This window comes from Myxocyprinus asiaticus, chromosome 50 (assembly GCF_019703515.2).
Source record: "Myxocyprinus asiaticus isolate MX2 ecotype Aquarium Trade chromosome 50, UBuf_Myxa_2, whole genome shotgun sequence".
In the NCBI taxonomy this organism is placed as follows: Eukaryota; Metazoa; Chordata; class Actinopteri; order Cypriniformes; family Catostomidae; genus Myxocyprinus; species Myxocyprinus asiaticus.
Genome location: NC_059393.1, coordinates 7789972 through 7814942, shown reverse-complemented (window position 1 = coordinate 7814942; position 24971 = coordinate 7789972). Strand labels below are relative to the sequence as shown.

The 24971-nt window shown below is 38.2% G+C and overlaps 1 protein-coding gene across 13 annotated transcripts in view; it reads left to right on the top strand.

The window, feature by feature from the left end:
• The window catches only part of LOC127438663 (dedicator of cytokinesis protein 3-like), a 260066-nt gene that overhangs the window by 155746 nt on the left and 79349 nt on the right, over positions 1-24971 (top strand). For all 13 annotated transcript variants that reach the window (XR_007896784.1, XM_051694383.1, XM_051694390.1 and 10 more), the window contains 4 exons: positions 1003-1151; positions 8210-8294; positions 18082-18123; positions 18278-18429. Coding sequence is in view for 12 of the 13 variants with exons in the window: in XM_051694383.1 (XP_051550343.1) it covers positions 1003-1151; positions 8210-8294; positions 18082-18123; positions 18278-18429 (428 nt within the window). In the remaining variant the exon portion in view is untranslated. The remainder of the gene's footprint in view (positions 1-1002; positions 1152-8209; positions 8295-18081; positions 18124-18277; positions 18430-24971) is intronic.

Below are 24971 nucleotides of genomic sequence, written 5' to 3'. Positions count from 1 at the left end.
TAAAAATTGTCTGGAATTGACTTATTCTGCCTTCTATCTATGGTTGCCAACTGTCCTGTATTAGCCAGGATGTCCCGTGTTTTGGACGAAATGAAGACATCCCATACCTATTTTCCCATGTTTTAGCATTGAAACTCTTAATGGAATATTTGATGTGATCTAAATGCTCAGGTGTCCTGTCATATTTGCATGGCAAAACGTTGGCAGCACTACTTCGTGTGATGGGCCAAATATGTAACTCTGGTAAATGTAAACATTGGTTTAGAGGTTGGTTTAAGTGGTTTACGGTTTAGAGAAAGAAGATGCGGCATACAAATTTCAAAATCTCATGGGAGCTGTGGCATTTGTTGGACAAAGTTCAGTGCTGTTGTCTACTTGTTGCCTCAAGGACTGGACAGCTTGCAGTCGTTGAGGAACCAATGAAGTTCAAGTTAAATCCAGATTTCCTGCAACTGGATTTCAGGGCATCTGTCATGAAACCTCAAGAGTCAGCAAAGGTTTTAACTGTGGTACCACTTAGTTATAAGCAGGGCTGGTACTAGGATATGATCTTTGGTTGGGGGGTTGGGTTGGGAGCATTTTGGCCTTCAGGGTGGGCAATACGTTCTCTCTTTGTCTGACCAGGGGGGTCCCCCTTGGTTGTTTCACCATCCGATTGGTGGGGCACAGGGAGAATCTAGGGGACAATGCTCCCCCAGCACCACTCCCCCCCTCTAAGACCCAGCCATGGTTAAAAGTAATAACGGTAATGGTTAGTAAATGGCTTGATATACATACATTTCAGCATACAGTTTACTTGCCAAATGCATTATTAGACTACTGAATATAGTAACTACATGATCATTACGTACACCAGCACACTGGTCTAGACTACTGAATATTTTACTAGTCGCAAAAAAATAAAAATAAAATAATGATAATTTTATATATATATTACTTCAGGCTTATTTGTATGGGTTCAAAAGTGAGTAAAATCATTGTCTTTTGTTTTTAACTCTACAGAAGCATAAAGTTGACCTGTTCTACAAGCTCCGTCACGTAATGAGTGAGCTGATTGATCTGAGAAGACAACTGCTTTCAGGTCACCTGACCCAGGATCAAGTCCGAGAAGTCAAACGCCACATCACTGTACGGCTGGACTGGGGAAATGAGTGAGTTACTCTCAACTTTTATATTCTGAAAATGCCCTGAACAAATGAAATTAGCATGGTATTTTAAAAACTTCCCTTAATCATATGCCATTGTCGTTCATTTATTCTGTCCTCTAAATATTTTATTGCTTTAAGCATCCAGTGGCAGCACACTTGACTCAATTTAGGAGTGTTTAAATAAGCACTTGTGCATCATGGAGATCTGCCAGTGTTTTTATGTGCTAGAGGCCAAGGCCTCCTGAGCTTGGAGTTAACCGAGCTGAAACGCTCAAAATGGATCGCTGCGGCTTTCTCGACACCCTAAATAGACTTGGCTCAACTCGGCAAAAGAAATTAGGAGAACAAGAGCATATGTCATTCACTGCCCTGCTAATGTGAGTTGAAATGAGATTTCAAAAGCAGACAGTAAAGCCAAACAAACCATCACAGCGCATGGAGGGTGTGGTTATTTTATCATTTAATTAGGAGTAAATTGACTTTTCGCAGCAACAAAAGGCAGTTGTGTTTGTCCTTCAGATGCCGCCCCCATTTTAACCTACACTGTTGTTGTGCTTTAATGCAATTCTTCAAAGCTCCTTGAGTATTTGCTGTTCTTGCATCATTATTTCAACTTCTTCAGAGGTTTTCAGAACTTTTCTATCCAATAAAGATGTACAAGCTGATCCTGCTAATTAAACTTTAAATCAGCTAATACAGTGGTGTGAAAAAGTGTTTGCCCCCTTCCTGATTTCTTATTTTTTTGCATGTTTGTCACACTTAAATGTTTCAGATCATCAAACAAGTTTAAATATTAGTCAAAGATAAAACAAGTAAACACAAAATGCAGTTTTTAAATGAAGGTTGTTATTATTAAGGGAAAACAAAATCCAAACCTACATGGTCCTGTGTGAAAAAGTGTTTGCCCCACCTGTTAAAACATAACTGTGGTTTATCACACCTGAGTTCAATTTCTCTAGCCACACCCAGGCCTGATTACTGCCACACCTGTTCTCAATCAAGAAATCACTTAAATAGGACCTGCCTGACAAAATGAAGTAGACCAAAAGATCTTCAAAAGCTAGACATCATGCCGAGATCCAAAGAAATTCAGGAACAAATGAGAAAGAAAGTAATTGAGATCTATCAGTCTGGAAAAGGTTATAAAGCCATTTCTAAAGCTTTGGGACTCCAGAGAACCACAGTGAGAGCCATTATCCACAAATGGCGAAGACATGGAACAGTGGTGAACCTTCCCAGGAGTGGCCGGCCGACCAAAATTACCCCAAGAGCACAGCAACGACTCATCCAAGAGGTCACAAAAGACCCCATAACAACATCCAAAGAACTGCAGGCCTCACTTGCCTCAGTTAAGGTCAGTGTTCATGACTCCACCATAAGAAAGAGACTGGGCAAAAATGGCCTGCATAGCAGAGTTCCAAGACGAAAACCACTGCTGAGCAAAAAGAACATTAAGGCTCGTCTCATTTTTGCAGAAAACATCTTGATGATCCCCAAGACTTTTGGGAAAATACTCTGTGGACTGACGAGACAAAAGTTGAACTTTTTGGAAAGTGTGTCTCCCATTACATCTGGCGTAAAAGTAACACCGCATTTCAAAAAAGAACATCATACCAACAGTAAAATATGGTGGTGGTAGTGTGATGGTTTGGGGCTGTTTTGCTGCTTCAGGACCTGGAAGACTTGCTGTGATAAATGGAACCATGAATTCTGCTGTCTACCAAAAAATCCTGAAGGAGAATGTCCGGCCATCTGTTCGTGACCTCGAGCTGAAGCGAACTTGGGTTCTGCAGCAGGACAATGATCCAAAACACACCACCAAGTCCACCTCTGAATGGCTGAAGAAAAACAAAATGAAGACTTTGGAGTGGCCTAGTCAAAGTCCTGACCTGAATCCTATTGAGATGCTGTGGCATGACCTTAAAAAGGCAGTTCATGCTCGAAAACCCTCCAATGTGGCTGAATTACAACAATTCTGCAAAGATGAGTGGGCCAAAATTCCTCCACAGCGCTGTAAAAGACTCATTGCAAGTTATCGCAAACGCTTGATTGCAGTTGTTGCTGCTAAGGGTGGCCCAACCAGTTATTAGGTTTAGGGGGCAATCACTTTTTCACACAGGGCCATGTAGGTTTGGATTTTGTTTTCCCTTAATAATAACAACCTTCATTTAAAAACTGCATTTTGTGTTTATTTGTGTTATCTTTGACTAATATTTAAACTTGTTTGATGATCTGAAACATTTAAGTGTGACAAACATGCAAAAAAATAAGAAATCAGGAAGGGGGCAAACACTTTTTCACACCACTGTATATATATATATATATATATATATATATATATATATATATATATATATATATATTAAAAGTAATGAAAGACTGCACTTCAATAATGCTTTCATTTGCGATAGGATGTTTAAATGTGTGTAAAAGTTACTGTAAAATGTACTTTTTTCCATGGATCACCCCTTAGGGTTTGAACCTACACTGTAAAAACAGATACAGTCTTTCTCTTCTTGGGGAAAAGGACCAAAAATACCAATGAGTCATCTTGCACTTACAAATTTATCCAAATCTGTGTCCACTAAAATACTGTTTAGAATAATAAGTGATTTAAAGCCTTATAATAATAAGCCTACACTCCAGTCTCTTAGAGGTGAGATGACCCATGTATTGAGGTGTATCAGCATCTATGTCAGACCCATGAAGACCACTCATCATCCTTATTCGAGGGCACCTGAAGCTAGTGTTGGGTTCGAGTCTACCTTAGTCGAGTCCGAGTCAAGTCCGAGTCTTTAAAAAATCAAGTCGAGTCTGAGTCCGAGTCCAAAAGGGGCCGAGTCCGACTCAAGACCGAGTCCATAACAGGCCGAGTCGAGTCTGAGTGTGAATTAATCTGTTCAAGAATCTGAATTAAAATGGTAACTGTAGACTCAACATCAATATTTTAAGCTTATTTTAACCTTCACAACTAAGAAAAACTATTTGTCAATACAAATGCAGACTTCTCCCCTCACTTGTGTTCTTCATTGTATTTTGACTTTTTTGCCATTGAAACGCAAATGCCATCATGGTCTATTTCATCCGTCATATTAGTTTAAATGTCCAAATAGTAAATTTGATTTTGTCTCGATATAATAAACATTTTCAGTTAGATATGACTGCGTAGTAAGCGTGAGTCTGATAAAACATGTGTTCTATTTAATAATTTGCAGAGTTGGTGAACATACTTTTTAAAGTGTACTTATGTTATTGATATTTCTGGATGAGAGCGGCAGAGCACGTCTGGCGACTGGCGATCTGTTTCCCACACACACATACAGCATGGGCGCTAGAGTTAAAAAAGTACTTTGAAAGAGTGCGTGCTGCTGCTCTCAGCCAGAATAATCACATCTAAGGACATCTACACATGAAAACTGATGCGCAGTATCAAATACACAGAACGTGTGATCGTACTAAGTGTAGAGAGCAAATCAATATAAAGACAAAGCACAAAAGAAATTGAGGCAATTTTGAAATCCCGGCCAGATGCTTTTTTCAGGTCTGAAAAAGAGGACATGTCTGGGGGAAAAAGGACATATGGTCACCCTGTGTTACGTTACGTTTGTTTGTTTTTCATTGAATCACAAATGCCATGGACTCGGCCGGACTCTGAAAAAATTCCCAAGTATGAAAGGCTCGAGTCCAAGTCAAGTCCAAGTAAAAATGCATCCAAGTCCATGACAAGTCCAAGTCCATTAAAATTGGACTTATGACTCAGACTCAAATCCAAGTCTGAACTCGAGTACCCCAACTCTACCTGAAGCTGCTGTTCTGTAATGAGACACTCTGTGGTTTTCAACGGTACATCTCTGCTTGGTCTCCAGATCAGCAAACTAACAGAACAGATAATTGAGTAAATAGGAGAAAATGGATTTGAGATGGTAGCACCGCCAGGAAAAAGGACGCAAATGCAGGAATGAGTGGCATAAATGATTTTATTAAACAAAAAGAAAAACAAACAGGAAACACAAAGCTCACGAGGGAGAAACCTGGCAAGAAATTAAAAGGAGCAAATCATAGGGGGTAGCTCAGCAAGTAAAGACACTGATTACCACACCGGGAATCGCAAGTTCAAATCCAGGGCATGCTGAGTGACTCCAGTCAGGCTTCCTAAGCAACCAATTGGCCCGGTTGCTAGGGTGGATAGAGTCACGTTGGGTTAACCTCCTCGTGGTCGCTATAATGTTGTTCTCGCTCTCGGCGGGGCGTGTGGTGAGTTGTGCGTGGATGCCGCGTAGAATAGCGTGAACCTCCACACGCGCTATGTCTGCACGGTAATGCGCTCAACAAGCCATGTGATAAGATGTATGGATTGACGGTCTCAGACGTGGAGGCAACTGAAATTCGTCCTCCACCACCCGGATTGAGGCGAGTCACTACGCCACCACGAGGACCTAGAGCGCATTGGAAATTGGGCATGCCAAATTGGGGAGAAAAGGGGAGAAAATCCACACAAAAAAAAGGGGAACAAAACACGATAACAAACTGATAACTGATAAACAAGATAACAAACCAGACGGAGGAGTAAACCATGGACACTGGTCAACAGACATGGGGAAACAAGACGATCTTACAAACACAAGAGGAAAGGGAGCACAATAAACATAGACAGGGCACATGCGGAAACAGGTGAGGACAATCAACATAACTTGGACTAAACTAGGGGTGAGGCCAGAGGGAACGAGGGGGCGGAGTTGGGAGAGCGCATGGCAAACATAAACATTAGACTAAGCCATGTGCTCATACATAACACAAACTCACACAGACAAAAAAAATTACAAAAACAGAAGGATAGACAGAGAAGGATCATGACAAGCACTTAATGATATGTTCTATAAATGCTTGAAGGATGTGTTGAAAAGTGTCTCAAGTGTTTTCCAAACAATCTAATAATGTCTTTCATTATACTTTACTCTATATGGGATATCAGTGTTCTCTTTAGCTGATCTTTTTGTTAGCTAGCGTCAATATTGCTCATACTTAGGGTAAGGGGTTTGTTCAATTCCAACTTTTGACTGCTTTATTTGATAACCCTAAAACTTTGCTGGTGGCATGAGCATCACCCAATGTTTCTTCCTACCTAGGGTTCTGCATATAAATAAAAACAATCTGCATAATTTTTTAATCTTTCAGTGCAATTTAGTTCTCCAGAGAGACATCTTGCATCATTGGCTCAGATGAGACCATAAATACATCTATTTGAAGATGATTTGTGTAAACAAACAGTAATAAACGTATTATGTGACAATCAAATATCTTTAGCAATTACAAGCTTGATATGCCTCACAACTTTAGCATGCAGTTTAAGCAAATTGACGTTACTCAATATATTAAATAACTTATTTACGCTCCTGAGAACACAACATTTTAAACTAATAATCAAATCATCGATTGCAATGTGCCATTTTTGGCTACATTATACATCAATTTCCAAAGGGCAATTCAAAGGGAGAACAATCATAATAGATAGCTTCAAACTGAATTTTCAATAAAAATGGCTTAAAAAGTGAGTTCCAAATGACTGTTATTTAGGAGCCCAACATATTTCAGCCCTCCACTGCTCTCACATTGGATGGTAAAGACTTAAGACAGGGAGTAGTGCATATGGATGATCACTTCAGAATAGAACGCGCCCATTTGAAGACTGCGCATGTGCATTTGTGCTCAAGCGCGTCGGAGGAACCCTGAAGTCTAATGTAGAGAGAAACACATCTGTTGTAGCGTAATGCATCTGTCTCATTACACGGTGCACGTCATTAACGACAGTTTTATGTTGTTGAACCAACATGGTTCGAACGATGGATGTGCGATATAGTTACTACAGTTTCGGGAAACAGTCGTGACTTGCTAGTTAGTTTCTCCAACGATGCATCGTACTATGGTGGTTAAGTAGTGAGTTATGTCGTTGTTCAGGAAATGCACCCCAGAATGGTTATTAGTACGTTGCTAAGATGATACTTGGGTGTTGCTACAGTGGTGTGGGTGGTGGATGGGTGGTCAGAAGAACTCAACCCTAAGTCTCTGTAATATAGTGGTCCCTGGATACAGCTGAGATCCTTCCAATGTAAAGTGATTTTCTTTCAGCCATTTTGTCGTCTACCATGTCTGATTACATTAAGCCACACGGTTTGAAGTGTAATTTATGTCTGTAGCACAATGACGAGTCATGCACTGAAATACAATACTAGGAGGATTTTAACAAACATCTAACCTAAATTTTGTTGCGTAACTCATCTTACAGCATTTTTGCTATGGAAATGAATGGCATCTCAAATGGCGGCTTATTATGGTGCGATGTGCCAAAGTGTTAAATTAAACCTGGGAACCACCCATAACACCTGGGAAAATGTCAAAATCGAGTTAAATAATAAAATTTGATATGCCAACAAACCTAAGATGTTTTGATGGCGATGTTTTGCCTCAATATCATTATTATTTGATATATTTAGTTGCTGACCCATTTGACCAATTTAAGTCTGTTATTAAATCTCAAGTTGATGGAGTTTTATTTACATCTCAGAAAGTCTGGGATAAGCAATAATTATGTTGTATTGGGATACAGTATGGCATGCCACCACTTTACAAGCTTTCATATTTGGGTTATGAGTGCGACACCTGTTTCTTTATCTCGAAGCTACGACAGCTGCACATAGTGCTAATGCTAGCACCTCTCTGTCTGTCTTTAACATTTCATCCTCTCAGTATTAACAACTCTATGTGGATGATCCCATGAGTAATCTGGGAAATATTGTGAAAATTTCACCAGGAAAGTCTTAAATCATTCTTATATTTGATTTAGCATGAAGTAATATGCCGATTTATGGATATAAAAAGATACCGACATGACTTTGTGCCCAACACAGTTGCCAAAAAGGTGGACACAACAACTTGACAGGTTTTTAAAAAAAAAAAAATTATTAGCACACTTTGATTATCCACAGACATGCAAGGTATTTCAAACTTGAGTAACTAATTCTAATCTTTGTTCCTTCCTGTTTTGTGATTTCTGTGTTCAACAGGCACTTAGGTCTGGATCTGGTGCCCAGGAAAGAGTTTGAAATGGTAGATGCAGACCAGATAAGCGTTTCAGATCTCTACAAAATGGTACGTTTACTAGACTGCATTCTGTCTGTCCATAGATCACAATTTGTTTGGGAAAACAGATGGTGGGAGACATTATGCTGAGATCTGCGCCAAGCATTTTATCAATGTAGCCCAACAGTAGAACATGCCCACAAAGCACAGATAGAGCTCCTAACATTGTAACATCATTGCAGCGGCAAGACAGCTGCCATTTGAACACCTGCCTTGCACTGCGAGGCACGGTGCGAGCGCGAGGCAAAAGTTGCGAGGCACGTTGCAAACGCAAAGTGAAAGTGCGAGCGTGAAACGATCGTCTGTGTTCCGCGACTGTTGCCGGGTCCTTGAATAAAGTATAACGTGCAAGTAAGGGTAGCCAGTGGAGTTTCTGGTGCTCCCCTAGGGAGTTGGTGCCCTACGCAGACTGCATAATATGCGTATAGGGAGCGGTGGTACTGATTACTGGCTAACGTAAACCCTGATACTGTCTCCAAGGTTCTGTCACAGCATCTCTGTTTGATAGTCCACAAGCCAATGCAGAAGTTGGAGACGGGGGCGGACTGTCCATAGGGAGAACCAGGACTTTTCACGGTGGGCCGGCCGTGAAACGGGGCCGAACAGGCACGATAAGCTGAAACGGTTTGCCGCATTATGCCGAACGTGCCGCGACTGGCTGAACAGGGCCGCAAAACTATGCCACGATATGCAGAAAAGGACAGCTAATCTACACTGTGTTCTTGATGTATTTTGCACAGAGTTGTCAATTGTAAATGACAGTGCAGACCTTTTTGCATGTCTGTCAAAACTCCATAAAAAGAAGTAAATGAATCCTGTCATAATACACTTACAACAACCATATTTTGTACATAATTTGAACTGAGTTATGCTGTGTTCATTTTCTGTTGTTCAGCTCTGTTGGTGGGATAGGTTTTGTGTGGATGTCTGAAAAATACATCTGGATGAAGCATATTTTGTCCACTCATGTTTATAAAGATATTGCGATTAATTGTGATTAACTACAAAAAAAAATATGCGATTAATCGCGATTAAATATTTTAATAGTTTGACAGCCCTAGTTTTAATGTATTCCTGTAATCGTTTTGCATATGTGCATTATTTAGGCATAATGCACAGATGTTGCCAAGTTACAACCTGCAGAATACACTGAACAATTCGACAGCAATTTTTTTTTTTAAAACCCTCCATTATAAGAGCATATTCCCATGATGGCTCATCAAAATGAATAATTTACATATTCTGTTTCCCAGAAAGCCTGATCGTATGTCTGCAGCTTTCTGGAATAGTTACATTTTGTAATTTAAAAAGAAACAGTATTTGCTGCTTAGACGAGACATACTCTTCAGGGAAATAGCTATTTTAACCTTTTTATAAAGTCTTTTTCACCTTTTGATTATATGTCACAGTCGTCAATTTACTTTATTCTGAGGGCCTTTATTAGACAACAAAAACAAATTTTTACGTAAATAGGTGTTGACACCAGTGTCTGTTTCTAACAGGCACTTTTGATTCGCAGCTTGTGCTAATGCAAATGTTTTCTTTCACACATTTAGCGGATCTTGTTGCATGATGTCTGCACATGTTTGAGCCTTGTTCATGCAAGCTTGTTTGGATTTGTGTGGGACTTCATGCCCACTCAACAATATGACACTGTAGGGTCTAAATTTACCTCTGTAACATGTATTCTGCAGTTTTGAAGCACGTAAATGGTTGGGTAAAAAAACCTCATTCCAATCATTCCTCTGTGCATTCAGTCAGACACTAATGTTTTGCATGAAAAGAAAAATCGAATGTGTTAATTAAATATACCATTTACAAATAAGCAAGCTAATAACATCATTATTTACTTGTAAAATGTCTTTTAGTAGACAGAAGACTGAACTATGATTACAGATTAGCTTTTTTTTTTCAGTTCTGCTGGAAAGCAATAATTCCTCTGCTCCGGATGTTTGAGTATTGAAAGTTCATTATTTTCCTTGAAATGACCAATGCAAAAATGTCATTGGCAGGCAACGTCACCAGTGTGATGCAAAACTATAGCTAAGTTCCAAATTACGCACTATAAACAATGCACTTACAAATGCACTACGCACTCAGCCATGTAGTTTAATAATTTTCAAAGTGTAGTGTCATCCCAAATGGAATAATGTTTTTTACTACACAAAAGCACTCACTATTTTACAGCTGATGGAGGTAATGTTTCAAAGCATACGATACGTTGCCGCTAGCTTTTGTGTGTTAGCCAATCAGTTCAACACTTATATCTCAAATAATGCACATTTTCACACAGGGAGGGGTGATAGTAAATTATTCAACTCTCATTAGCAAGGCACTTTCTTAACATACATTTTGCTAGTTGCCACATTCAGCATTAATTACAATTGTTTTGTCAGGCCAGCATTGCGGCCCCTTCCGCTACATAGGGCAAGCCGCAACTGTTTAGTGCATGAAGTGTGCAGCATTCCACACTCTGTTTTGATGGTTGAAGAAGTACATTATCTGCTTACTCATAGTACACTTCTTTTTTTGTTGCATTTTCAGTGTAAATATACTACTTGCACTACTACTTGCAGAAGTGCGCAATTTGAGACGCACCTTATGATTTCTTGGGGTAGTATGCTATCCAGAACAGCATACTACCATACTACTCTTACTATTTCTGTAGTGTACTATGCATACCGTGCACAGTATGCTGTGTCCTGAATGCATTAAATACCAGAATGGTCAACTACATTTGCTGAAATGGACACAATGATGTTAACTATTTTTTTACTTGTAAAAATCTTAACAACCACACAGCAACATCATGGCAACCCCCCAGAACACTCTAGCAATACAACAGCAACCTCCAAAAACATCTAGCTGTATCTAATATCTAGCAGTCACTCAGAACATGCTAGATAAAGCCTAGCTACCACCCCATAGTAACCACCAAAACACCCTAGCAACCACCCAGAACACCTACTTATCACCTAGCAATACAATATCAATACCCTAGCAACCACCTCAGCAATGTCATGGCAACTACCCAGAACACGCTAACTGCCAACTAGCAATATCCTAGTTATCACCCAGAACACCCGAATAGCACCATAGCAGTGCCTTAGCAACCACCCAGAACACTCTAGCAACCACATAGTAAAGTGCTAACAACCACTCAGAACCCTAGCAACCACATAACACTGTCATAGCAACCACATAACACTGTCATGGCAACCACCCAGATCATCTATCTATCACCTTGCAATTTCCTTTTTTATCAGTCAGAACACAGTAGGAAAAGCCTATCAACACCCAGAAGGCCTATATGCAACCTAGCAACGCCCTAGCAATCACCTAGAACAGCCTAGCAGAACACCTTAGGAACAGCAACCACACAGGAACGTCATGACAACAACCCAGAACACCCTAACTACCACCTAATAGCGCTTTTGGGACGTTGCTAGGACATTGTTAGGTTGTAGTTAGATTGTTCTGTTTGAATGTCATGACAATATGGAATTGGGTTGCAAATTGGCTGCTATGGTGCTCTGAGTGGTTGTTCGAGCATACATATGTTTTTGCTATGGCATTGCTAGAGTGTTCTAAATCGTTGCTAAGGTGTTAATTGGTAGCAGTTAGGTTTTTTGGGTGGTAGCTAGTGTGTTCTTATGGTGTTCTGATTGGTTGCTAGGATGTTGCTTAAGGACATGCTAGGTGGTAGCTTGGTGATCTGGTTTCTAGGGTGTTGTTAGGTTGAAGTTAGGGTGTTCTGGGTGATTTCCCTGATTAAGCAAAGCAATTGCTACTGTGTTGCTAAGTTAATAAATGGCTGCTAGGGCATTGCCAGAGTATTTTGGGTGGTTGCTAGGGCAATGCTAGGGTGTTGGTAGATGGTAGCTAGGTGTTCTGGGCAGTTACTATGGCATTGCTCTGGGGTTGTTACATGGTAGCTAGATGTTTTGGTTGTTTGCTATGGTGTTCTTTGTAGGTGGTAGGACATTACTTGTTGGAAGCAAGGTGTTCTCGGTGATTGCTTAAGCGCTGCTAGGGTCAACACTGGTCAACACTGGTCAACACTGACCATTGTCAGCGGAAGTTAGAAAGTTGGAAAGTTTAAAAAAAGAGTAGGAGTTAGATAGGTAGTGAAGAGAAAGGATAGGGATATTTAAAATGCCTGACTAAGAGGTTCAGCTAACTTTTGGGATAAATTGAGATATGAAAGAAAATGCGCACACTCTGTGGTAGAATAGCAGAATCTAAACAAGTTTTATGTGTGCTAGTCAAACGTTGAGGTCACACTAGTGTTCAGAGAGATTTGTATAGCTCGATATGTAGGGGGTGGAGGAGCTTCGCACAAATTCCAAAAATAAATAAAGAAACAAGCTTCTGAAGAAAACATGAAGACATAGATGTGAGAAGACTTTTACTTGCCCTCAGGCAAGGGAGAGCATTGAAACTGCAGACACTCAAGACCTTTAGCTTTCTTAGTAGGTGCTGTAGAATTGTCTCTGGGGAAGCTAAAGATAGATTAATTCAAACAGCTGTGCTTTTGTCATTTTGGAGTTGCTCGTGCTCTGTTCACACACTCTTTTTCTGTTTTCAATTCAATCTTAATTATTTATGTAATTGTTTTTTGTCTTGTGTTTAGTTGTCAAGAAAGGAGGTATTATTAGGGGGCCAAGCAGCGAAGCTGCTAAAACCCTATTGTAATTGTACTGATTTTCTTCTTTTTTTTTTTTTTTTTTTTCTGTCCTAAAAGTGTCTGGGCATCAGAGACCGTAAGTCGTGGAGACACCAAACTTGGCAGGATGATCCCAAATCCCCCCGACTACTCAGGCGTACAAACACACACCTATCTGACCCTAGGTGGTGCTATAATAAACACTTTTACGTTTTGACTCATATCTCTGCAACCTTAAGGGCTAGAATCAAAATTATTCTTTGAGTAAAGCTACAAAATGTGTATCTCCAATTTCATTTCCGTCTATAATTTTTTTCCGCCATTTTGAATTTTATGAAAAACCTACTTTTTCTAACTCCTAGTCTGATCAGCACATCATTTGGTATACATAATCTATCAAAGTTATCAAACAAGAATAACAAGTTATCAAAAGAATTCAGATGCTGATATTAACGTTACAATTCCTTCGGTTTAATGCAATTTGAGTAATTGATCAATATCTACTCAACGCAAACTCCAAAAATAACCAAAACTCAGTACAAATAGTCAACAGGACGTTTAGAAGATGTCAGCAAAGTTTTGTACAATTCCGCGCCTAGGGGGTGCTACAACTAAAAAAACGGTCATAACTTTACAGCCTTTTGAGTGACAAAGTTCAGATTGAATATGCATCTTCTTTGGTTCAAAATGCTAACATATTCTTAAAAAAATTGATTTGACAAATTAACAAAAATTCAAAAATCAAATGTCATCTCCTTTTAACTCATACTGGGAATGGCTGAGGGTTATGGAAATTATTATACACAAGAAGGGTGTCAACTCGAAGCCGCATATACATTTTGTGATAATCGGCCACACAGTGGCGGTATAATTAGCTAATTCGTGATTTTGCTCATAACTCCAGAACCGTATATGCTACAATACAAATGTGTAGCTTCTCTGAATCCACCAGTGCCCCACAGTGATATGGTCACTTGAATTTCCATTTCCATTTTTTTTTTTTACAATTTCTATTTATTCGAAAAACCTACTTTTTCAAACTTGTCCTAGGCCTTTTGCCCGATTCTCATGAAACATGGTATATATCATCTACAGATCCTCCTGAAAAAAAAACGTATCAAAAGAATTTTGATGCATCGAATCGTTCCAAATTTATAAGCAAATATGTTTTGGGCGTGGCCTATAATGGCTAATTAGCCTGTATCTTGTGTGCAATTTTCAAACGTACACATTTTTTTTTTTACACATGGACAAGAGAACACTCTGAGGTAATATAAATTATAATTTTTTTGATGCTAGGGGTGCTATAACTTAAGGCAATCCTATTTTTGCAACTGTGCTCAAAGCAGGTGAAATGTCACACCAAAATAGCTGTCCACAGCATCCACTGGATCTTTTGTCATATTTGTTTGTTTTGGTCATCTTGCCATATGTGCTTGGCCCCTGACAATAGTTGCTTGCGGCTATATTGTTCAATGTATTTTTGTCAGTGGTTTGTACTAGTTTTGTGAAAAGATGACATAGGACATTTGTGGAATTGTGCCTCCATTTTAAACTCTTAAAGCTTAGTTATAAATGTATAAACTCCTATGACAAGTGTACCACATCAGTCACTTTTGTGGTTCCATTTCAGTTGTGATATATAGACATTTGACTATGTAGACAGCTAGGCATTGCAGCTTAGTAGCTCAATATTGTCTGCTAAATGCTAATGCTAAACTTACATTTTACAAAAAAGCAATATAATGACTATATATTTAGATAGAGAGCACCATCAGGGACTAAGCACTGTGTGTTGTAACATGACTGTGAAATGTGTAGAACACATTTTTCGAGCTCACAGTGCCACAAGGTGCTATTTTAGATTAATGAGTCCCGCTAGGCATGTGTTTAGCCTCCCTGATGGTGAAAGTGAGAACAGAAGGAGAGTTATTTGTTTTCAGACAGTTCTCAGTTCGGTCTGAAATCCTCCACTGGGTTTGCTGATAAAACTACATTATTTCATCTTTCTCAGTCAGTACAGTATTTTAAGAGAACCTTGCTTTATATCCTGAGAGAAAGTACATGTGTTTTATGATTCATTTTGCTGGTCCCTTTGTTCTGGGGGTTTGCTAAGGCAAGCATCACTGTTAGTGTTGCTTATACAAACCTCTTTCCTGGAATATTGTACTTCAGCACTTAACTTGTGCCGCAGTATTTGTTCTAGGGACATGAGTGAAACCTCAAATCACGCAGCTTATTGACGAGAGGAGTGTTATTAATTGTTTTAACCGATTGGACAATTTTCAGCTGGTAGATGATAAAACTGGAGGAAAGGTCCCAAAGGCTTGCTTTGAAGAAGGGATTAAAGCCATATATAGAGACCAGGATATCAGAGATACTTTTGTTTGGGCTCTGTTAATTTGGGCCAATAAGTAATCACCTAGAAACCAACCAAAAGACCCTACAAAACCTCCTAGCAATACCCTAACAACCACCCAGAACACCTTAGCAACCACACAGAATACCATTGTAAACTGGATAGCAACTTGCTAACACTTAGAACACCTTAGCAACTGCAAAGTCTTGCCAAACTCTCATAACACCCTAGCTATCACATAGCAACACCCTAGCAACCATCTAGCAGTGCCAAAGCAACCACCCAGTACACCTTCGGAACCACATAGCAGTGCACTAACAACCACCAGAACACCTACCACCTAGCAACCACCAAGAAAACCATAGCACCTAGATAGGAACATGCTAACAACCATTCTGATTACCTCAGTAAATGCAAATTAATGTTAACCCTAGCATCCTAGCTACCACATAGCAAGACTCTAGCAAACATCTAGCAATGCCCTAGCAACCACCCAGAACACCCTAGCAATCACCCAGAACTCCATATTAACCACCTACAGTGATTATATGCAAATGCAATGTAACATTTTGCCAACCACCAATAACACCATAGCTTTTGAAGCTTTGTTTTCAAAAGCTTTTGAAGTATTCTGTAATTCATTTGTATTGGCAGAGTGATAAAAAATCTGTCCAATCTAATGTTTTATTTTCACTTTATGGGTTGGGTGTCAGCTTTCTGCCCCTTCACAGCTCTGATGAGAAGGTGTTACGCATTGAACGAATGTAAATCAGTAAAGTTTTCCTTCCTGCATCCGCATTTGCATCTCTATCTGAGACTACGATGAACAGCAGGGCATGTACCAGCCACAGACAGAGCAAGCAGTCTTAAATATGTGGAGAATTTTACAGGGACGAATCCATATGACAATATTCCGTCAAACGAATGGACTAATTGACAAACTTCCTACACTATGCGCAATTGTAATTTTTTGCCATGTCAAAGAATCTTTGTTCTCACAATCGCAGTTTCAACATCCTCAGTTGAGTGCAGCTTCCGAATAAAAATGTACATGTATAAAAGAAACAGGATTGATGGGTTACCCGGTTTATGCACCGCACACCACTGCTACTTGCCATACTAACACATAAAAACACTTGCAAAGATGCATAGTAACATCTTACCAACAGCCCATAACACCCTAACTGCCACATGGCAACACCCTAGCAACCAATTAGCAATTGTCTAACAACCACCTTTGAAAACCCCCTAGCAAGCACCTGGCAAAACTTAGCAAACCATGTAGCAGCACCCTAGCAACCACTTAGCAACGCAAAGTAACATCCTGCCAACCACAAATAACACCTTAGCTACCACATAGCAACACCCTAGCAGCCACCCAGAATATCCTAACAACCACCTTGAAGCACCCTATCAACCAACTAGCAATCACACAGAACTCCATATTAACGCATAGAAACACATACAAATAAGCATAGTAACATCTTGCCAACCATCCATAATACCCTAGCTGCCACATAGCAACACCCTAGCAACAAGTTAGCAATTCTCTAGCAACCACCTGGCAAAACCTTAGCAAACCATGTAGCAGCAACAACCTAGCAACGCCTTAGAAACCACCTAGAATACCTCAACAACTTAAAAAAAACTCTAGCAAACACCTAGCAACACCCTATTAATCATCCAGAACTCCAAATTAACCACATATAGTGATAATGCTCCATCAACCACATAAAGACGCATATACAAACACATAGTAACATATTGCCAACCACCCATGTCACCCTAGCTGCCATGTAGCAACACCTTTGCAACCATCTAGCAAAACCCTAGCAACCACCTTGAAAAATCCTAGCAACCAACTAGCAACACCCCAGCAATCACCCAGAACCCCTCATTAACCCCCTACATAGATAATACCCTAGCAACCAAATAGAAACCACCCTTGCAATCACGTACACAAAAATCTTGTATCATGCCAGCAATCTGTTGCTGTATACTGGGGATCTGTTAGCTCAACTGGTAGAGCATGGCAGGAGCAATGTTAAGATCATGGGTTTGATTCCCAGGCAACACAAACTGATACATTGTACACCTTGAATGCACTGTGTGTTGCTTTGGATAAAAGTGTCTGCCAAATACATTAATGGAAATGTTATGTAAATGTATCCTTATGCAAGCATGTTTTGCATGGCCCCCTCCTATGATGTGTTCGTTGATGAGGGTCTTTGTTGAATGCTGAGTGATTTATTCTAAAGGCAGTGAAATGCACTGGAGAGAGAGAAATGCAAGCGAAGAAACACAGACTCATAAGTCACCCGGGCCCCAGGGGCATGATGTTAGTGTATGTGTGTGTGTGTGTGTTCCATTGTGATTATGAGCATGTGTTTTCTGCTTTTGTACTGACAGTGGCTCCATGAATATAAATAATCTACATCTCACTTCTCATGAGATTTTGCTTCTGTACATCTATATAGTGTCATGCAAGAGTATTCAGACCCTAAAGCAAAAGTTTCATTTACCGAATTACAGACTTTACACTGAAATGTCTTTCTCTGTGATACATTTATTTGATAGCACTGAATCTTACATTGTCTTATGTTAGACAATCTTCTTCAGGTGTCAGAAGTCTAATGTCTGTTTGATATGTTATGGAATCTGCAACAAGATTTTAACATATAGCCAAGAATGGAACAGCACTCGGCATATTTACATACAGATTTAGCCAAAAAATAAACATAATCTCTCTCTCTCTTTCTCTCGGTTAACAGCACCTATCCAGCAGACACAGTGTCCAGCAAAGCACATCACAGGTATATTTGTCCTTCCCACAATTTGCATTGTCACATGTTGCTTAACATGTTAGCATGCAGATGTTTTGGTAGGTCATGGTTCACCATGGGCTAAAATGTGACCGGAAATCTTAAATTGATTGGCTGTTTTCCCTTCTTTATGATGTGTTTTTAGGATGGTGGAAGACAGAGACACGGTGACTCGTGTCGGATGCCTGTGCCGCACCATCTTTTCGTCAACCTGAAGAGCTTCACATACAACACCATCGGCGAAGACACCGACATCTTCTTCTCTCTGTATGACCTTAGAGAAGGCAAGCAAATCAGGTATGAAACACACTCTATTTGGTTTTCAACTGGTTTTGCGTCTCATTCCAGATTTTACATTGGACATCAAGCGGTGACAAAACACAGTACCAGAATTGTTTATGGTGCAAAAGCAGACAAATATCTCCTTAAAGATAGTTTTCAATGTTAAAAATATTTTACTTTTTACTTTCACCTTAAAGTGTAACTCTTCCATGTTGCATTGCCTAATTTGGCTAGGTTCTACAGAGTGACAAATTAGAATTTTTGGAACTAATACTCCAGGGCAAAAATCTGTCTAACCATAATTTGCTAGTTTGTATTTGTAGCAGACATATGCATTGAACAGTTGCATGGATGCTTTCATTGGTAATTATTATGTATCAAGAAAAAATGAAGAAATCCCACTGAACAACATTTCTGAAATCAGTACATCTGCTCCCATAGGCAACAAACTAAGACATCATTTTTAAAGCATCAAGGTCCTGAACATGAAAGCTTGCAGAAATACCGCCTACATGTACATATGCCAATTTTGTGCACTTCTTCAAAATGACACATAGAAGTGTCTTTCTGTGAAACTTCAGAAAGTTGAGACAAGATACCTTGATGAAGTATTCATATAAAAGATTTCTTTGCTTTAGCTGTGCTGTTAAACGTCTGGACTATCTTACGATGGCAGAAATGATACACTCTACCTTTAACATACAACCAGAGCATATTTTGTTTCTCTCTGCAGTTCAGTGTGTTAATCTTAAAATAAATTAGGCCACTGGCAGATTTCTAAAATGGGTTTAAAAAGTAATTGATATACCTCATTAATTAAATGAGAGAAGTGTTTGTAAGCCACTGAGAGGCATTGACGATTTGATTAAATGTTTCTGTTTGAAGCAGCAGTTTAAATCTGTTTAGGACATTATCTTTTCATCATTGTGAATATAATTAAAAAGAAAGAAGAACATTTCTTTAACTTAAAAGTGCAATATTCCTTATATAGGCTCAAAACAAGTTAAGCTCTGTTGACAGAATTTATGGCATAATGTTGTTTACCACCAAAAAAATAAAAAAATAAATAATAAAAAGATGATTTTAGTGTATAAAAAAAAAGGCTTTCTAACCTTTTCTGTATAATGTTTTAAGAAATTTTACATCAGTGTTACCATCACGACTTAACACCGTAAACCCTAAAACCCTAGAACGACTGTAAAAATGATTATTTAAATAACTTTACAGCTTAAATAATACACATTTTAACAAAATAATTTATGTAAGTGCTTTTATAAAATACTGTAATAAACTTCACATGCCTTCAAACAGTCCAAACATTGACATCTCACTTCCTTTGTAAATGCTTCACTGTAACCTCGAGTAGAAATAATATTTTGTATTAATCAACATTATGCCACAAATGATGTCAATTGAGCTTAACTTGTATTAAACCCAGAATTTTCCTTTAATACAAAACATATTAAACATTCAGGTTATCTAAATCGGATGTGGTGTTTAAATCACACCAACTGGCTACCGGGGTACCTCAAGGTTCAGTGCTTGGACCTCTCCACATTTCCATAAACACAACATCATTGGGATCTGTCATTCAGGCACATGACATGGCACGCAAATCTACCCCTTGTTCCAGCCTGACGATCCTAGGGTAGCTGCTCAGATCTCAGCTTGCTTGGTAGACATTTTCTGTTTTTTTTTAGTGCTGGTGCTTTAAAGGTGATGAATTTAGAGACTTAATTCGCTGAGAGGGTTTTAAGGTTAAAGTATACTTAAGCTGTATACTCGCACTAAAAAAGTATTACAAAGCAGTCATATTTCGCACAGTGTTGGGGAGTAGCTAACTAAAAGTAGTGACGCTACTAACTTAACTACATTTGTCAGTAGTGTGACAGTAGCTTAGTTATCCTCACAATAGTGTAGCTTTTCTAGTAATGAGCTTGAAATTAGAATGTTACATTTGTAACAATTGAGCTGAGTGAGTAATTAAACTCACTCACTTGAACTGTCCTTTCATATCCAGATCCAAACGGACAGTTCATGTAAATGAATCGGTTTCAATAAGGAATTCACGTTGGGAACTCCAATTCATTTCAGTGAGCCAGTCTGTTCGGACTCTTCATGTAAATTAACTAGTTCACATAAACTCACTAATTCATTTTAGCCCCCTTTTTTAAAGCAAAACATTTTAGTTAACTGCTGCTGTTTATCACTATATTTCGAGTCAGAAATATAAAATAGGGTGTTTTCTAGTTTTATTTAGTATAAATGTATATATCCAATTTAATGTTTTCACCCTAATTAAATAATATAATCTGATTGTTATATATTTATAAATATTTTATTCGGTAAATAGCTTCAATGTAGTTACTTTTTGTTAGTAACTTGGGTTGCACTTTATTTTACAGTACTGTGTACTTTCAGTATAATTATCTGTGTACTTACCCAAGAAAGTACTGAGTAATATTAGGTAACTACATGTACTTAATATGGGTTAAGTTTAGGGTTGAGGTTAGGTTTAGGGTTAGTACCTAGTAATTACTATAGTTGTTGTAATTATATAGTACATAAATATAGAACAGTACTGTAAATTAAAGTGCTACCGTAATTTATAGTCTAGCTAACTACTTTTTTAAAAGACTGTAGTTTAACTACCATAAGTTATGAGTAGTTTGTAGCTCCGGAAGCTGCAGTTTTGAAGTAGCTTTTGAAGTAGTACACTGGTACTGCACATGTGGCAAACACAACCATATGACCATTTGGTCAACAAAAAAAAATGTATGGTCACAAGATGCTACATGATGTTTAGTCACTACAGGCTTTCTGTTGCTTCACCTGAAAGTGTCGTGTTGCATCCATGATAACAACTTGGGTTATCATGGATATAATGTATGGTTTTTTATGCCTTAATTGGCAGAAACTGCTAGAATGTTGCTTATGCTTGTCCTGAGGGAAATACTCCCCATGAGAGAGAGACCTCATGCTTATAGCTCTCATTATGGAGACTGAACCATTTCTCTCTCTCACACTTTATTTCTAACATTCTCATCCTATATTCCCTCTGAGAGTTGTTGGCCATGGCTAGACAGTCTTTTCTGTACTAGTTAAGCTTTGCTATTTCCCGTTCCTTTCTGCCTGAAGTAATTTTTTCATGGAAAACATACAGTGCATCTCTATCAAAAACCACAAATCAGTGAGAGACTTTTTTTCTTTCTTTTTTTTTTTTTTTTTAAAGTTAAACTTGCTTATTGTTAAACATTTATGTCTCATTTTAAGGTCAATTTAATATTTTTGTAGCTAGATATTTATGCTAGTTTCAGAATTTTCACCAAGATATTTTTCTCTTACCTCATTGGCAGATTTTTGATGCATTGCATGCTCATAAAACAGAGTGGAATCCAATGATTATCCAACATTAAATCAGGTTTTTGCATTTAAACCTGGAAATAAACAGCAATTAGTGATTTAGTGAATAAGGGATTAGTGAAATGTCCAACAAAGAAAAGTTATGTAAAATGAAAAATATATATTTAAGATTTTGCACTCTTAGGTCACTAATTCAATGTAAGCAAATTTGTGGCATTCACTATGTTAACTCAAATTTTGTCAAGATCAGATTTCCTTGCACATAAGATGCTCTTTGGAACATTCTCTGAACATCAGGTTTTGCACAAACTTGCCCATGCCAGCTCGAGTACTTGCTGTCAAAGCAAAAAAAAAAAAAAAAGAATTTTCCCCCATTCATTCATTATCCAGGTTGTCAGTTGTGCAATTGTACGAGGCCTTCGTTGTTGTATTGTCCGTTTCATAATGTGCCACACTGAGAAGTTTTTGACAGTGTTGATGTGTGGCTTCTCCTTTGCATAGTAAAGCCTTAACTTGCATCTGTGGATTCAGTGCTGAATGGTGTTGACTGACAAATGTTTAATGAGGTATTCATGAGCCCATGTCATGATATCTTTTACAGACCCACAACGTTTTTAAAATAGTGACATCTGAGGGATGGGAGATCACACGCATTCAGAAGCGTTCGTTTTTTTTTGCCCGTGCCCTTTATGCATTGAGATCTCACCTGATTCCTTTATTATATTATCTATAATGTGCACTATAGAGTGTGAAATTCCCAAAATCCTTCCAATTTGTCTTTGGGGAACATTGTTCTCAAAGCACTGGATAACTTGCTGACTCATCTTTTGGCAAATTTGCGAGCCTCAACAAATCCTTGTTCTTGAATGACTAGGCTTTTTTTTTTTTTTTTTTTTGGAGGCTCCTTGTATACTTTAACATGATTGCCTCACCTGTTTAACATCTCCTGTTTCTCATCACCTTGTTATATCCTCTCTTTAGATTGTTTTAGTCCTAAACAGCCCGTCTCAACTTTTTTTGTTGCAATCATCCGATTTGAAGTGAGTGTATATAAAAATAAATAAAATTAAAATTAATTCACAAGGTAAAACTTAAAATAATGTGTTGTAGTGCTTTCAATATAGCACAGGATGAATAGAATGTACAGTTTTATGAGCATTTTCTATATTGTTCCAACTTTTTTGGAATTGGGGTTGTATGTGATTTAGTTTCCACACTTCGTACGTTTACTTGAGTCTGAAATTAAATAAGATCGTCCCCCAACTGTCTAAAACAGCTTTAAGACTGCATTAAGTTGTCTGAACTGTAATATGGTGCAAATTACAGTTGTATAAGCATAAAGTACTTAAGTACATTAAGTATTTCTACTTCACTCAAGTATAAATATTTCTATTGACTTTCACTTTTACTTCATTACATTTGAAAAGAAAATGAAAACTTTAATGATACATTTCTCCAAACCCTTTCATTACTTTTGTGACAACACCTGTCTGATTCGCGGATTTATCATTTGAGTTAAATATTTCGATAATTGTTATTTTTTTGAATCAGTCAAAACAATTCCAAGCAGTAATCAAACACCGTCTCTTAGAATGTCCGCTCTCTTTCAAGTAGCGTTGGGCTCATTATTTATTTTGTATCATGATTCATGTCTGATTCATTTATGCAAATCAGTTAGTTCAGACTGTTTGTTTTAGTGTATCGGTTATTTCAGTTTTTCAATTTCAGTTTTTTTCAATCAATTTTTTTGAGTTTTATGTTCTGATTAGTGTAAATTTATGTATTTAAGTTTGATGTAGTCCCATTAACTGAGATCTTCTGAGATTGTTTTTGTGCCACAAATGTTTTATTTATTTATTTATTTATTTATTTATTATTATTAGAAAATATCTTAATAACAATGTGTAAAATATATTGTTCCCTTACAATATATAATAGCTTCAATGTCCTTAGATACTTTTTCATAGTAACTTGGTAGTGTCGTGTAGTAGTGTTGTTTGACTGTGGTTTATTGGGTAGCCTGAAGCTTAGTAAACTACTGTTGCCATGTAGCTTCCCCAACTTTGGTGATAACCACCATAAGCCATTTATCGCAGTGAAATATTTGTAATCAGTAGCAGTTCACTTAACAGTTAACTGTACTGCGGTTTGCATGAAATGAACTCAGGATCCCCCTTTCCAAATAGACTTGAGTTGGGTGAATCTTGTGGTTGTAGCCCTATCTTACAAGTTAAAGACTTTGTGATTGATTGAAATGCACAAGAGCTGCTTTTTCTCTCTTCAAACAGTGCTTAAAAATTAACTGTTGAAGGTCCCTTCAATATTTGAACTTGATAATTGTATTACGCTACCCTTCTCCAACAGTTCCTTGTTCTTTTCAAAGCCAAATCCACTTTCTTTATGTTACAAAGACCATACATCAACCTGAAAGTCTATCAGCCTTTGAATATTTGAGACGCTAAGTATGTTATTATCATGTGCGCTGAGCTAGCGATCGCTTCACAATAGGATTTGAACAATGGTTCCAGAGTCGTTTGAATTGGACAAAGCTGGGGAAATGAAAGCGCCACTGATCGGAGACGATATTAATGAATACTTGTCACTGCTGCCAGAGGACAATATCATCTCCTGCAGGGAAGTGGGTTGGCGCTTTGCAGCAACATAATTGGTTGCTCTCGCCAGAGTCGTTCTCTCAAGATGGATGCACTTAGAAATGATAAGTCAACATGAACATGTGGAATGTAATGGACTGTGGAAATATGTTACAGACATGTGAATGTCAAACACACATAATGTAAATGTGAGGATAGAGATCCACTTTTGTGATTGAAGTACATGTTTAATTTGTTGATTGGTTTTGAACAATTAGATAAACTGTTGATTGGCAATTCTTTTGTGGTGGAAAAAAACAGTATGTACATAATATATTCAAACTAGATGTGTATTTCCATAAGATAATAGCAGTGCTTGCAAGGTAGCAGAAGAACAGTGTTAAAGATTTAGGTAAGTTTAGGTTTCATGCAATGGTTTAGTGTAAATAAAACAGCATTTCAGAGCTGTTTTGTTGTTGTCATGACACTCGGACCACATCCACACTAATCCGTTTTCAGTTTCATAACGTCATTGTTCTCCAAAGTATACAGTAATGGAGAGCCTTTTTTTAAATGCATTTTTTTTTTTTTTAATGCATTTTT